The sequence below is a fragment of the Nasonia vitripennis genome, chromosome 2, assembly GCF_009193385.2.
Source record: "Nasonia vitripennis strain AsymCx chromosome 2, Nvit_psr_1.1, whole genome shotgun sequence".
Classification (NCBI taxonomy): domain Eukaryota; kingdom Metazoa; phylum Arthropoda; class Insecta; order Hymenoptera; family Pteromalidae; genus Nasonia; species Nasonia vitripennis.
The window spans coordinates 32,725,367-32,740,873 of record NC_045758.1 but is presented as its reverse complement, the minus strand read 5'-3'; the positions used below and the strand labels follow the sequence as shown (position 1 = coordinate 32,740,873).

At 40.4% G+C, this 15,507-nt stretch overlaps 2 protein-coding genes across 2 annotated transcripts; both read left to right on the top strand.

The window, feature by feature from the left end:
- On the top strand, positions 1 to 3,059 carry LOC103315868 (ionotropic receptor 75a-like). The gene is made up of 10 exons (XM_031924722.2): positions 1 to 378; positions 462 to 634; positions 737 to 1,042; positions 1,117 to 1,244; positions 1,315 to 1,476; positions 1,549 to 1,760; positions 1,833 to 2,047; positions 2,117 to 2,388; positions 2,545 to 2,751; positions 2,892 to 3,059. Exons 1-10 carry the CDS (start codon positions 192 to 194, stop codon positions 2,995 to 2,997), a joined length of 1,968 nt encoding a protein of 655 aa, XP_031780582.1. The 5' UTR covers positions 1 to 191; the 3' UTR covers positions 2,998 to 3,059.
- Positions 3,060 to 6,644: 3,585 nt separating this feature from the next.
- On the top strand, positions 6,645 to 11,217 carry LOC103315869 (ionotropic receptor 75a-like). Its single transcript, XM_031924723.1, has 7 exons — positions 6,645 to 6,947; positions 7,028 to 7,155; positions 7,250 to 7,408; positions 7,477 to 7,691; positions 7,758 to 7,972; positions 8,040 to 8,311; positions 8,385 to 11,217. Exons 1-7 carry the CDS (start codon positions 6,714 to 6,716, stop codon positions 8,770 to 8,772), a joined length of 1,611 nt encoding a protein of 536 aa, XP_031780583.1. The 5' UTR covers positions 6,645 to 6,713; the 3' UTR covers positions 8,773 to 11,217.
- The last annotated feature ends 4,290 nt before the right edge of the window (positions 11,218 to 15,507 follow it).

The window sequence follows — 15,507 nt, the reverse complement described above, 5'->3', positions numbered from 1 at the left end:
TTCAAGCGGTAAATGCAGGTAATGATTGACTGCTTTATTGAACTAGTCTTCGCGAGCGATTGACAGGATAACAAGCACGTTTGAATAATACATGTTAGTTCTAAGAATATACCAAAGGACGAACTGCAGAATTAACTGGATCATCTTTGAATATACGTAGTCGAAGTTAAAATCACAGATGTGAGCTGCTCATGAGACGTGATCGGAATATTCATAAGATGTCAAGTGCGTTCAAGTGCCTGGCGTTGTTTGTTTTCATAATCATCCTTTTCCCGCTTGATCAGTGCAAACAAAACAGTACCAGCGAATTCATTATCGAGTACTTTCGATACAGAGCCCCATCGACCGTCGTGGGATTTACGTGCGATCAGTATGAAAGTAAAAATTCAAAAATAGCACCTGTGCATTAATCTATACAGTAGGTACGGGTTAGTTTTGATAGAAGCTTTATCGATTTTCAGACGACGTACAGCTGATAAAAAAGTTCAGCGATGTGAAGCTGCAATCGCTCATATGGAAATTGGAAAACAGAATGGAACTGTCGTCTCTGGCCAAGGCCTTGCACCGCAGATTAGGCGTATTTATCGATTTGAGATGCCAGTTCTCGGAAAATGTGAGGATGGCATTTAACGAGGTAAAACTATGCTAATAATTTAGGGGGGCGAGAGATGTGTACTCATAAAATATTACGATCGCGTTGTTGCTAACGACCTAACTTGTTTCAAACATCCTGCAGGCGACAGACCACAAAATGTTCGACGAGTTGTATTATTGGCTCATACTCGGCTCAGATTTGAATGAAAGTTTGTCGTTGATCAACGATAACTCGTTCGGCGTATCCACGGATTTCGTTCTCGCCATTTTCGAGGAAAACCAATACATACTGTACGAAATTTATAATCCTTGCAAATTACGAGGTGGAACTCTGAAAACCACTCGCCTGGGCTTCTGGAATGAAAGCAGCGGTTTGAATATTGTTTTCGAGTTGAATAAAGTGCGCAGATGGAACCTCGAGGGTATGGCGATAAGAATAAGCGGATTGGTGTGTAAACGTTGCTCTTTGCCTTTCAAAAAAGTCGAAACGTGTCCAGTTGTGTTTTCTAAATATATTTTTAGGTCAAGAACAGGCCTTCGAATGTGCCTGTGCTGGAATACCTCCAGGACCCAAACTACAAGCACTTGGATCGATTGACAAGACTTGGATACGCGATGTGGATGCATTTAGCGGACATGTTTAATTTCACGTATATAGTTTTGCAATAGCGTACAAATCACGTTCTTAATGCATATCACAAGGTTTGTACATGTTTATAGTTTAGAATTTAACGAAACTACTGTTTGGAACGAGGGTGACGAAAATGGCCCTGTTATGACTTCTCTGATCAATGGCGAAATCGATGCCAGTGGGACTGCTGATGCGTTAAGAATCGAAAGACTTGATTTAGTTAAAGCTGTTTATCCGGCCTTGCCATTTCGGTATTTCATTATACAATACGAGATGATTATTGCGAAATTACTATTGAAATTGCCAATTTTGCTTGATTTCAGAACTTGTTTCATATTTCGGAGCACATCGTCGGATCGCATAAGCGTACGTGATATATTTCTCCCATTATCGTCGACTGTTTGGTATTTAACGATCGCTATTAGTGTACTGTCGATAAATGCACTCGCTTTTTTATCCATTTTATCCAACCGAGACATTTACGAAAATTACCTAAGTTCCATTATAATCCATGTAGGTGCTTTTTGTCAACAAGGTACGTTTAAAATATTTTTATTATTTCTGTGAGGCGGCTGCTTCAATCAAATTTGACGTTCTTCTTTTCAAGGAACTGAATTTTCTTCCAACAATTTATCCGGTCGAATAGCGATACTTCACATTTTACTTTTCAATTTGATGCTGTTTAATTACTATTTAGCTAGTGCTGTTTCTAATCGATTGAGTGAGCCCATAACGCTTATCAATGACTCTTTGCACGAGTTGAGGAAAACAGATTTTCAATATGCTTCGGAACCGATGCTCGACTTTGATCGACACATCAAGGTAGACGCTGCTTTCTAATATATGGTTCTCATGGTACAAGTTGGAGGAAAAGTCATTATTTTGTTGCAGAATAACGAATGGGAAACTAGGTCATTCTATATTAATAGGTGGATGAAGATCCCAGAATCGCAAAGGTTCATGCCCCCAGAAAAGGGAATGTCGCTTGTATTGCAAGGTGGTTTTGCGTATCATACTCATCCGGAAATCAGTTATCCTTATGTCGAACGCCATTTTGATGATCGCAAGATTTGTGAATTACAAGAAGTTCATTTGGTTAAACCACTACAATTATCCTTATTTGTTCACGCAAATAGTTCGCTAACCGAAATGTTCAGAGCTGGGTAAATCAAAAGTTTATAATTGTAACTTATATTATTCAAAGAAACTAATAATATCGCGCGTAGCAGCTAGAAAAATAAAAATTTGTAAAATTTAAAATGCGCTCGTTGATATTATTTTATGCTTTCATAAACATTGTTTCTCGAGTTTATTTCTAGGTTTACGAAGCTCTCTGAAGTTGGAATACGATTTCGTCAAGTCCATTTATGGACTGCGCGGAAGCCGATTTGTCGAACAGACGTTTTAACAGCGGATAGCATAACAATAAAAGAAGTTGCACCAGCTATAATATTTTTACTTTTCAGCATGCTCGTCTCAGGTACTTTGCTATCCATAGAATTTTTATATTCAACCTACTGCAAAGGGTAAGTCAGTAAAATTGATTCAATCGAATAATACTTTTCCAGCCTCACGGGATTGAGTAAAACCTTTTTATTTTCTACGAAGGCTGTATCGTTATTTATGATTTTATTTTTAAAATTAAATTAATAACACTACCTTACAGATCAATCCGTTTTGGATTTCTAATAAAATCCGTAAATAATACTTCAGAAAAACTGAGAGAAGCAGAAGGAAATGCATATTATCCAGATGAAAATCCACCTAAATAAGCTTATTAAAATGCGGGTGTATACAGAAAATGTACATTTGTAATTACCTGAATAAAATATACGTGATAAGTAATTATGGAATTAAATTAAAAAGTTATTTTAAATGCGATTTTCTAATTTACTAAAGCAAAACATTATTTACCATCAATTTTCTTCTTAGAAAGATTGCAAATGTAATACCATATTTATAACCAAGTAAGTCTAACACTTATTGTGTCAAAATCCAATTTTCTGGACAAATGTACTATGTAAATGTGTCTCGCCTTTCAGCTCGCCTACTATCGATCGGAGCTTTCTTACAAATTATTTATATGAAAATACAATCTTCAAGAATGTTATTTATCAAGCATAATCCACATGCATGGATGTACTCAATAAAGACATAAAGTCGTAGAAGCATACAGTTGCTAAAGATTTTGATTTACGTAGAATTCAAGCATGAGAAATTCCTAATAATATTTACTATAGTGAAGAGTTATTTTATCCGTATTCTAATTTTGAAATTTTGCTTTCTCAAGTGTGAGTGTTGTATGAAGATTAACAATGACTTCATTATTGATTACTTTTTATATAAAAAAGCACCTATGATAATTGGTTATACTTGGATCAATGAAATAGGTGAATACTGAATTTTTATCATGGTTTTTTAAAATGTTGCATAGTCTTATTAGAAAACTGTATTTCCTCCTAGACGATTTAAAACTAGTTCAAAAATTCAGTTAATTGAATATCAAGTCTGCATTTTAGAAACTGGAAAGAAAAATTCAACTGTCGGTTATAACAAATGCAGCTTATTGGAAAATAGGAGTCTTTTTAGACTTGAGATGCTATTATTACGAAGATGTAACATCTATATTTTCTGAGGTATAATAAAAGAAGATTTTTATTTTGACCTAGCTTTTAGGATTTTATTTTTTTTTTATACGTTTCAGGCAACAAACTATAAAATGTTTGATGAATCTTTTGACTGGTTAGTAATAGGCCAAAGTCTTAACAAAAGTTTAGAATTAATAGATGACACTTCTTTCGGATTATCCACTGATTTTGCAATTGGTGTACCTGAGAAAAATAATTATATTTTTTATGATGTTTATAACCCTTGTAAAATTCGTGGAGGTAGCCTAAATATAACTTTATTAGGTTCTTGGAATTCGAGTTTTGGATTTAATTTCTTGGTGAAGTTTAAAAAAAAAAGGAGAGATGGAATCTTCAGGGTATGGATTTTAAAATAAGTGGTCTTGTGCGTATAATATTTATTGTAAAAGCAATAGTTAATCTTCAATCGTTAATCTTTGAAGCTATTTTCAAAACAATATTCTGTAGGTAAATGACAGACCGGCCAGTCTACCTCTGCAAGAGCACTTAGTAGATTATAAGCAGAAACAAGTAGACTCTGTAGTAAAGGTTGCGTATAGCATGTAGGTACCCTTGGCCGAAATGTTTAATTTTACGTAAGCGTGCGATTATAATGAGGGATCAGTAATCTTTGAAGAATATAAGTTTCACTGATTGGTCATAATATACTAATTCTAGCTTGCACTATCACGAAAAAGAAATTTGGAAGAAAGGTGATAAATATGGACCAGTGATGAATGCTTTAATAAATGGAGAAGTTGATGCTACTGGGACTCCAGTTACTTTTACTCTAGAACGATCTAAATTAGGGAAGGCAGTCTATGCCGCAATTCCTTTTCGGTAAGAAATAAATATACCGTTTACTCCACGTTCAAAGAACTCAAAAAAGTTCCTTTATCAATTAGCTGTACAATGTTTAGGTCTTGCTTCTTTCTTTTAAGTACATCCTCAAATAAGATTAATTTTAATCTTAATTTTGAGCCATTAGCACCCACGGTTTGGTTCTTAATAGTAATGGTTAGCATTGTGTCAATAAACGTAATGGTTTTATTATCTATTTTCACTCAAACACGATTAGGAATGAAATATGTAAATTCTATTATGATCAACATTGGCGCATTTTGTCAGCAAGATATACATTATGCACGTCCGTACATATCTAATACAGTTATTATTATCTCTTGTTTGCCAGAAAAATGATGTTGAAACAAGATCGTTTTATTTAAATAAATGGCTAAAAATACCAGAGCGTAAAAGATTCATATCAACGGATATGATCACACGGTGCCAGAGGTAGCGTATCCCTTTGTTGAACGATATTTCAACAAACGTAAAATCTGTGAATTAACGGAAATTCATCTGGTCCGTCCTACCAAATTATATTTCCTCGCTCAAATGAATAGCTCTTTTACAGAGATATTGAAATTTGGGTTAACATAATCAATGATGATCATGAATTAATAATCCGTAAAATCGTGGATGCAACTTATTAGATTATTTCTCTTTTCCCAGTTTCGCAAAAATTACTGAATCCGGAGTACGAAATTGTCAAATCAAACGGTGGTTAGCTAGAAAACCACTTTGTCGAGTGGATGTTTTAAAAATAGAAGAAGTAGCCTTAAATGAAATAGGGCCGGCATTTATTTTTTTAGCATTAAGCGCATTTTTATCTTGGATCGTTTTAGGAGTAGAACAGTTGCTTTATTTTAATTACAAACTAAGGTAAAATTGTGTGATCCTAATATTCTGCTGTACTTATCAAGATTATTCTTAATCGATCTGTATTCCCGGCGAATTTGTTTATCATCTTTGTTTGCATTAAAAATGCCATTTCGCGGAAATTAAGTGTGTCTGTATCACGATTTTCATTGATTGTTCCATTAATCTATGACTCTCAAATGTCTAGCTTATTTACTGACAGTGACAAAAATAAAAAAAGATATGCTCGTTTAGTTATGTAGATTGTCGTTGTTTCTTCGTGCATCAAAATATTTGCTGATATGTCAATATGAGTAAATACGATGCGATTGCATGCAGGTTATCCAGTGCTATAAAACATTATTCCTTTATTGAATAAGGTATTTCACGACATAAACCTAGATATGTCATTGGAGCTAAGTGGAGTTCGAATAAGCCTATGAAATTATGCATTAAATAATCTAACGACCGTTTCTTTTGTTCAATACAGGGCAAGTGGTGTTAAAAAGGTCAGTACATAAAAGAATACGATAAAAGAAACAATTTCGTCAGTCAGTTCGTCGAGCACATGCTTGTTTTTATTTTATTTTAATTTTTTTTCAAGATGAATTTAAAAATTATTCTTATTTTTCAAATTCTAAAGCTTTCCAATGCAAATTTAGATAACTTTTTTATCGTGAGTTATTTCAAATATAAGACAGCTGGGTATGTCGTTGGATTTTCATGCAGTGATGTACAAGGTTCAATAGCAAAAAGCGTATTCATAAAATCAATACAGATGGCAGATTTAATTATTTTATCAATCAATATTTTGCAAATTATAATAATCGTATGCTATTTAGGTGATATAGATTTAACGAAGAATTTCAGCGATATAGGAATATTCTCATCGGTAACTCAGTTGCACGTAAATTTTACGATCAAACCATTCTTATACACACTATATCGAAGACTGGGTATTTTTTTGGATTTACGATGCTACACTGCTGCGGAAGCCAAATACCTCTTAAACAAGGCAAGTAGTGTGATATGCTTGAAATTAAGAACACTTATTTATTCAAACCTGATTTCAATTATTTCACGAACAGGCTACGGTGGCAAGACTCTACGGCGAACAGCACTATTGGTTGATTTTGGGTAATAACTATAGTGAGAGCATAAGCATGTTGAACGATACCGAGTACGGTATATCAACTGATCTGGTAGTAGCTGTTGCTGAAGGCGCGAATTTTTCTTTGTACGACGCTTTCAATCTCTGTAAATATCGAGGTGGAAAACTTAACATAACGCAACTTGGGACTTGGAATAACGTAACTGGATTTAACATAACTCTAACCCAGTCTAAATTCAGGAGGAGGGCCAATTTTCATGGGATGAATTTACGTATGGCAGGGCTTGTAAGTTTTATCGATCGATTTAATCTGATTTTCCATGGTTCAATGAACATGCGATTATTGTCTTTGAATGCAAAATGTAGGTGACAAGTAGACCGAAAGATGTACCGTTAGAAAAATATCTTCAGGATTATAGTACAAAGCAGAATGACAGTATGCCAAAATTTACATACGCAGTATGGTTACATCTATCTGATTATTATAATTTTACGTAAGTTCTAAATAACGCGTTACATCGCGCGTGAATCATTATGATGGAAGTAATACACAAGAATAACCATAATCGTTATTTTGCGCACAATCAGTATCCAAGCCAAGGAACTGACGGTTTGGAAAGCTACGAACAGAAATGGACCTATGATTAAGATGCTTCTGGAAAGAACAGCAGAATTGGGTGGAAGTACTGGTATACTAACTCCCGAGAGATTGTCGATGATCGCACCTATTCCAGCATGGCCACTTCGGTAACTCAAATAATTTCAAAATCGAATGACATTGAATCATTAACTACGATTAAATGACGATTTTTCAGAACGTGTTTCATGTTTCGTACAACTCAGGCCAAGCACATCAAAGTCAATCATTTTCTGAGACCTTTAGCTAGTGCCACTTGGTATTTGATAGTAGTGCTCATCGCAACGGCGGTTCTCGTGTTCGCCTGGGTGCTGGTAGCCGAGCACATTAGTGACAAATTCGAAAGGTACTCAGCTGCATTTCTGTTCACCATTGGAAGTGTATGTCAACAAGGTAATTACGAAGATTCGTCTATGTCACATACTGGACTTTACGAGCATCAAATCATTTCTAACACAGGCTCAGATCTTCAAATCACTCATATTTCCTGCCGTATCGCTTTCCTTCAAACTATGCTGTTCAGTCTGCTCATATACAACTATTACTCAGCCAGTGTAGTGTCAGCACGTCTAAGCGAACCCTTAGAGAAGATCAACGACTCTTTGAACGAATTGGCGAAAACCAGTCTGAAGTTCGGGGCTGAGCCGAGTCTCTATTTCAACTTTTTCATAAAGGTAATCACACACATACATTTGTATGCTACTGTGAAACGTTGGTATTTACAAAAGTTTGGGAAACCAGAGGTCCGACTGGGAGGCACAGCAGTTCTACTATAAGCGATGGATCAAAGTACCCGAGAACGAACAATTCATGTCACCCGCGATAGGCATAAGGCGCATTCTCCAAGGTGACTTTGCCTACCACACAGACGTCAACGTCGCCTACCCGATGATCGAGAAACTTTTCGACAATCAGCAGATCTGCCAGTTGACATCGGTATACCTGATTCGACCAACCGATTCGTCGATATTCGTGGCATCCAACAGTTCCTTCGTGGAATTGATCAAAGTCGGGTAAGATACATCTTTAAAACAGCTTTAAAATGACAATGTAAGCGATCATAACGTTGAACGAATATCCCACCAGAGTTGCCAAAATCCGAGAAACCGGTCTTCGAGCCAGATTGGTGAAGCGGTGGGCCGCAAAAACACCGGAATGTCGAACCGATATCCTGGTAATAGATCCCATTAATATATACGAGGCAGCTCCGGCTTTCTTGCTGCTGGTTTTCGGCATGGTCTTGGGCATAACGATCTGCAGCATCGAGAGGATACTCTTCTGCAAGAAGCATCACGATCACGGGATCAAGAGAAAACTGAGAAACTTATTCACCAAGCTTAAATTCAAAAGGAAGATAAAGTCCCATAAAGTTTTTGCACTTTCAATTAGACGACGCTCGCGCAATGTCCCCTTACAGTCGCTAAATCAGGGAGTATACACGCATGCAGCCAGCCACTCCGGGACTGGTATATGAAATTATTAATGCGTCGCGCAGGGCTGCAAGAAAATCACGCCATCGAAAACAACGACTCCGCTAAATTTCACGAGAGCTAGAGAGGTAGAGCTTACGCAGCCCGTATTTCGAGCTTTCGCGTAATGAGGCAAGGAATTTATCGCTCCCCGAGTCAAGTATCTGTCTTTGTTATACTCTATACCTCCAGCTCCGAGGAATATAGACTCCAACATCTGCGCGCCACACTCCTTCTGTATATATCGACATAATCAGATGAGGAGCTTTATGGCGTCGCGAGACAAAGTTATGCCGTCGTTACTCGTTTTAATAAAAAGTTTCCGAAAATTTTCCATCCCGCACGCATACCGCTGACAACTGCGAGGAACAACAATAGGGCTCTCGTTGCCGAGACAAGCTCACTCGAGAACGCGTATAGTATACAGAGGAGAGGGACAAGGGAACGTTTACTCGGATAAGAAGAAATCGAGCATCGACTCACCGATCGATAAGTTGGCGAACTACAGACGAGAGCTCGGAGTCTTCTTCCTGCCGGCGCGCGATAACTTCAACGCGTCTCTCCTCCACTAAGGCTGGCAGTGCAGCGCACTTTGCGAGAAAGATTTTCCATTTTCCTCGGATATCTGCGTCCGTTTTCTCTGACGTACCTCTGAAATCGGAATTGTCTATCTCTACCCTCTCACCGTGAGTGGCAATAAATATTTGAATTCCACCGTTGAGGTGTCCCTCGGACTGTTGACCATCGTCTCCTCGTCGCTCTCCGTTAGCCCCGCTATAGATCCGACACAGCGGATGTTTGTTACGGGTCTCGGCTTCGCTAACGGCGGTTCGCTCCTCTCCGCTTGCGAAAGATAACGAGGAAGTCTCTCCCTGCGCAGCGAAATGCGCATCGCCGAAAACAGAGAGCGAAGCTCCGTGGCACGTAGCTCGTGTTAAATCACGAATATTTGCATATCTAGCGGAGGCCAGGGATCTGCCGAGCCGTTGTACAGCGTTTAAATGCGCGAGTGTACTCTATCTCTCTCGCGGAGGCTGAGACGAGATAAGCGAGAAACGGAGTGTATGTACAGAGGAAGCAAAAAGATAACGAGTGCGATGCGCCGGGATATTTTATCAATGCGGTATCAATGTTTGCGAAGCGGTGTTGCTCGTTAAACGCGAGCGTCTTACTCTCGAATCGTTGTTGATCTGAAGCGGTAGGTATATATACCTGGTATAACGAACCGACGAAGGGCGTATAGGTATATTCAAATGTAGGGCTCGGGTGATTGACGACGTGCTCGAAATTAATAAGTCCCCAGTCGCAGCGGGGACGATGCTAAATATCGATCGTTTGTGTTCTCTGCCTCATTAAGGAAGGGAGACGTGAGGTATTGATGAAGCAAATAAGGGCACTGTGTGCGAGAGAGATGCCGGGCAGCGCTTCGGAATGGCATTTTATTTATTTTGGAAGCCGCAATCAGGAGTTAAATATTGATGATGAAGTTCGAAGGAGAATCCGCTTGAATTTCCTTTTGGAAGCTTTTGAAGGGCTCTTCGCCAAATAACTTATTCATCATTCAGAGGTTCCCCCCTTTCAATCTCATTTCGAGCTCGGCAAAGCTAACGCTTTTTCACGGTATTTAGTGCCTTTATCATTTGAAATAGAATTTCAGAGAAATTCGTAGACCATTAACCGCACAAATATAGCCTCTGACACGAACAAAAGTCCTAATATAGGCGCACTTGGAAACTGGCGCCATACACCATCCCATCAAACTTCTGCAGGTAAATGCTCGACGACTCGCCCCTTCAACATCCCAAATATGTCCTCTCGGACTCCACCATATAGGAGCTTCCATTTAAAACGGCCTATCGAGTTTCCGCGCTGAAAAGTGCGCGGCACTGCAGTCGCGTTATTATTGCTGCCATTCGTTCCAGACGACCAAAATTTCAAGAGCCTCTTCTGAAAATTATTGCGCGAGATATATTTTCAAAGCGCTTCAAACTTTCGTCGTATTTCGATGATTTCGCTCGTACAGCCTCACGTCGTGTTATAATTGCGTCGTTATTAACAATATAAACTATTCGAACACACGAAGCATCGAAAACAAAATGTCGAGCAGAGAAGTATAGAAGCTTGCCTAGATCACTGCGCGCGATCAACGGACTCTCCCCTTGATTATCCCCGACTTCGAATGTTTACGCGTTCAGTCGTACGTGTCCCGAAGCTCGCACGTACAGAGAGTCTCCGTCTCTCGAGTAAGATAACTGCACAGCAGCGGCAGCGAGCCGAGAAGGCTCGATTTATACCGGGCAATCGATTCTCCGGAAATCGTCGTATAAGGATTAGGCGCAACGCAAGAGAGAGAGAGAGAGAGAGAGAGAGAGAGCTGCTGTAGCAGCCCTTTATGCATAACGCGGCTCGTTTGCTGCTGCCTCTGCTGCTCTCGCTCTATATACCCTATATACAAGGCGCGTGTAAGCTCTCGCGCGTCGATGTAATAGCGGAGAGAGAGAGAGAGAGAGGGGGGGGGGGGTTGCCGACGCCGCAGGGAATTTACGGTCGCCTGATTTATGCATCCCGAGCATATACTCCCTCCATCGTCTCATTGTGTCTTATTGGCTGCGCGATGCATTATAAATCGCGATTATGCGATTTGAAGGCTGGGCAAGGTATGCGCGGAAGAAGGCGAGCTCGAGCTTGATTAGGATGCTTTGAGGGACCAGTTTTTTCAGAACATCCCCATCGTTCTTCATATATTACTCAGCTCTCGTACACTCATTATCGAATCGTATCGTCCGCACTGAGTTCGTATATATTCCAGCGAATTCACTCTTCGAAAAAAGCTCTTCAAATAAATCCAAGCTCCTAATGAAAGCATCGACAGTTGCGTCTCACGATCCTCTCCTTCTTCCCTCTATATCCCTCGAAAAGACCGGAATAAGGCGGATCTTTCGATACACTCTCGTGTGTGAGCTATCCCTTTGGAAAAGCTCGAAGCTACAGTCCTCCCTCTATCTCTATCTCTCTCCCTCTCGAAGGAAGAAAATTGTGCAAGCTCCGGCGCATCCTTTCTTGCTCGCGGGGACAGCCCGAGGATTTATGTGAGGCACGTCTGCGTGTATTATAATAGCTCGCGGTGCCGGGCGTGAGAATGGGCTCGGCACGTACGTAATGCCACTTCTTCATTGCGCCCGCGCGTAAGAGAGAGAGAGAGAGAGGGCCGAGAGTATAGAGCAAAGGCGGAGGAAGAGAGAGAGAGAGAGAGAGAGAGAACGAGCGCGTAGACGCGGCATTCGCGAGAGAAGAGAGCTGATGCTCTTTGCGGAATTTATGAAGGTGGGCCGGAAAGCTCGTTATGTGTAAGGATGTGCGTCTTGCTGTTTTTGCTTTGAGAGCCGCTTGATAGAGCGTTTTTTCGGGGCTGGTTGCGGTTATCTTCAGCTTTTTCGGGGATTAATTCGGATGTACGAGTGGGTGGAGAGTGTGTTTTCGGAGAATAAACGAAACCTTTTAGTACGCTCAGCGTAATTTTATTCAATATGATATTTTATAATGCGGATTACTTTGGTATTTTGTAAGAATGCATATATTTTCAGGCTCTCCGATTGTTGCAGGATGAACGATTCAACGGAAAATATTTCCGTTTCGAAAAGAATTGTTTTAAATACAAATGAGTGGAATGCGCCCTTTCAGTGTTTCATAATTCCAAAGATATTTCCCTTTGAAATTACAATTGTTATAAAATTATACAATAAATATATCGACTACTTCCTAAGTTAAAATATAACGATTACGAGAAACGTATACATTGTCATGCGCACCGACGTCATCTAGTAGATGGTGAAAAACGAATAGTACACGCAGAAACAAAATCCTTCATCTCAAGTATACACATCATTTTATTTCAATACATCTCGATGACACCTCTCACCCCTTACAAGCTAAAGGCCCAAACGCTTCTCCCGTTTACTTCTTGCCGTAGGGGTAGTAGTCCTCCGGCTTGAACTCCGGCATGCGTCCCACGGTGATCTCGGGGATGGCGTCGTTGTTCGACGACAAGGACCAGGATCCCATCTTGTTGGAGTTACCCAAGTAGCTTGGTCTAGGCGCGACCAGTTTTGGATGCGGTGGGAACATGGTCGGTACCTGCTGGTTGTTGTTGTTGTTGTTCTGTCCAAAAACGTTAGCCAGTGGCCTCCAAGGTTGCCTGGTGGTAGAGTCCCTCCAACTGGGCGTAGGGCGTCTGTTGTCGCCGTTTAAACGATCGCCAATCCACTGCATCGGCCTCTGGAACGGACGGAAGATATCGTTGTCCGGGAAGAAGAAGGCGGACGCGCCGTTGAAAGCGAATAGCGCCAGCAGCGCAGCGAAAATTGCGAATCTCATGACTATGTGGCTTTTGAAATCTGGAGAACTTTGATTCAAGACGATCTATCTTGTACTGACTCGACGACGATAAGGCTTTTACTTTTATACGCGGACGAGCGGCTATGTTGACACAGGTGTCTTTTCACGAGTTCTCGGAAGACATGCGTATGCGAATCGCCGAATTGGGAGTCTGTATTGATTGATATCGGCGATTAGCGCCGCCGTAAGTAGGGCACATTAATTTCCGCTCTCGCGCAGCGACGCTTCGAATAATAGCGCTTTTTCAGTGCGCGCATACATTGCGATGAAAATTAGATAAGGGAGAATAATAACAGCGATTCGCGAGAGATAATGTTTTTGGGACACCGCTAGAGAGAGATAGGAACTCGAATTGTGGATCGTTGGAGGTCGTGGTTTTGATTTTTTTTTTGTTCTTCTCGTTCGACAGAGATTTTTTACGAGGACACATCGGGGGGCTGTTCGCTGAATCGATCGCAAATACAGGTGGGCCGTGGAAAGCGGCTTTGCGGAATCGTGGATTTCGTATGGATTTTTATCTAGTTCAGAGTAGACGCGTATTTTCCTCGTTCTAGCTAGGTTGAAGGAATTTTTTTCACGCAACCTTGCGACTATTTCAAAGTCCAAACGATTATCATAATTACAAACACACGGCGGCAAACAAGCTCCGAAATGGAATCTCGGATGTTTTCGCTATTGCTATAACAGCTCCGAAATAACGTATAATTTATACGAGGCTCATTAGAGGGGGACAGTGGAATAAAAGCGAATCGCGTATACAGACTCGAAGCTGTTTGCCTCACGTGGGTCGCCTCGAATTTTAGACGTGTTTCCCAGCGCAGCTGAGCAAAGCTGTGACGATAATCCAAACAGAAATCCCGAGCAGATGTAATTATTCGAGAAAACCTTTGCGACGCGTGTGTACATACGCGAAATACCGAATAGTCGAGAGATTGCGCGAGGAAACGTATATTATACGCTGCCGCGTACCAATATCGCTTTAATTGCACAAGCGCTTGAAATAACCCCGAGATGGGTTTTTCCGCGCGGATCGGAAAATAAGCTCTGATTTCGAAAACCAGTTGATTTTTTCAAGGGGGATTCTTTTTGCATTTCTCCACTGGCTTTTTGTTCCCTCGAATTGACTCGATGAAACTCCGAGTGTCGAGGTGTACATCAGCCGCGAAACTGTTTGTCTTGCGGAAACTGTTGTCGAGAGTAAGTGTGTTTGTTTCGCGAATGTTTGACTACCAGGGCTAGTTTGGGTTACGATGAGATGTGTGCTCCGTGTGTGTGCTGGTGATCAATTGCGATTTTCAGTTTATGCCTATTCATCCACTTCGATATTTCTGTATAGAGAAGCGTCATTCATTACGCCGACACCTGTATCTATTTACCAGAAGAATAACCGACGACGTGACGCATGAGCTTTCTATATTGTTCAATAGACTCTTACGATACCAGCACCTTTCGATAATTTCCCATTATTCTATCGATGTACAACACACCTTAACGTACTCTTCCATTGAAACTCCATATCCCACACATCAGACCTTATCATTGAAATCATCCTTTCACACGAATTTCCCCCCTTCACACCCAACCGCGTGCCTATAGCTCCTAAAAAATAGTGCAATTAAGTAAAAGGCGAAAATTCCGCTGCCTCAATGGCGCGAAGCGTTAGATCAGCGCGTTCTACTCCTTTTCACCGACCTGGAAATAAAAGAGCCTGCAAGCTTTTCAATCAAGATATACTTGTGTGTATGTGTGTGTTGCTTTTCCCCCTTTTTCGCGCGTCAAAGGAGCGCATTATCAAAATAAGACTGTGCCCCCGGGCTCGCTCGGGAATTCAGTGCCAACATGGCGTAAAGCGGATATTGATGATATACGCGCGACAGTTTGCCAGAGAAGTCGGAGCGAGAAAGAGGAGACGATGCTTTAGCGGGTGATGTGTGTTTACGGAGCGAAATCAGATTTTATTGTCGCGTCTTCGAGGAACGTGTGATTGGGATTGATTGAATTTAGCGGAACGCGTGTAATCACGAGGTGAACTGCGGAGGCGAGTGTGTATACGTTGTGGATTATTAATTATTTTCGCGTTTGTATTGGAAATCTATAATTGAGTCTCTTTGCTGCTTTTGTGTAATATTTCAATAATTTTGGCAGTGTGTTCTCATTGATTAATTTCATTGTTAAGCTTTCATGTAATAATTAATACAAAAATAAGTAACGGCTATTCAGAAAATTTTCGGCTTACATCGAATATCATTATATCAGTAATCAATTCGAGGAATACAGATAATCCTCTAAAAACCCAGAATCCTTTTTTTCTGGCAATTTTTCGTTTCCTCGAAATACGGCGCTCC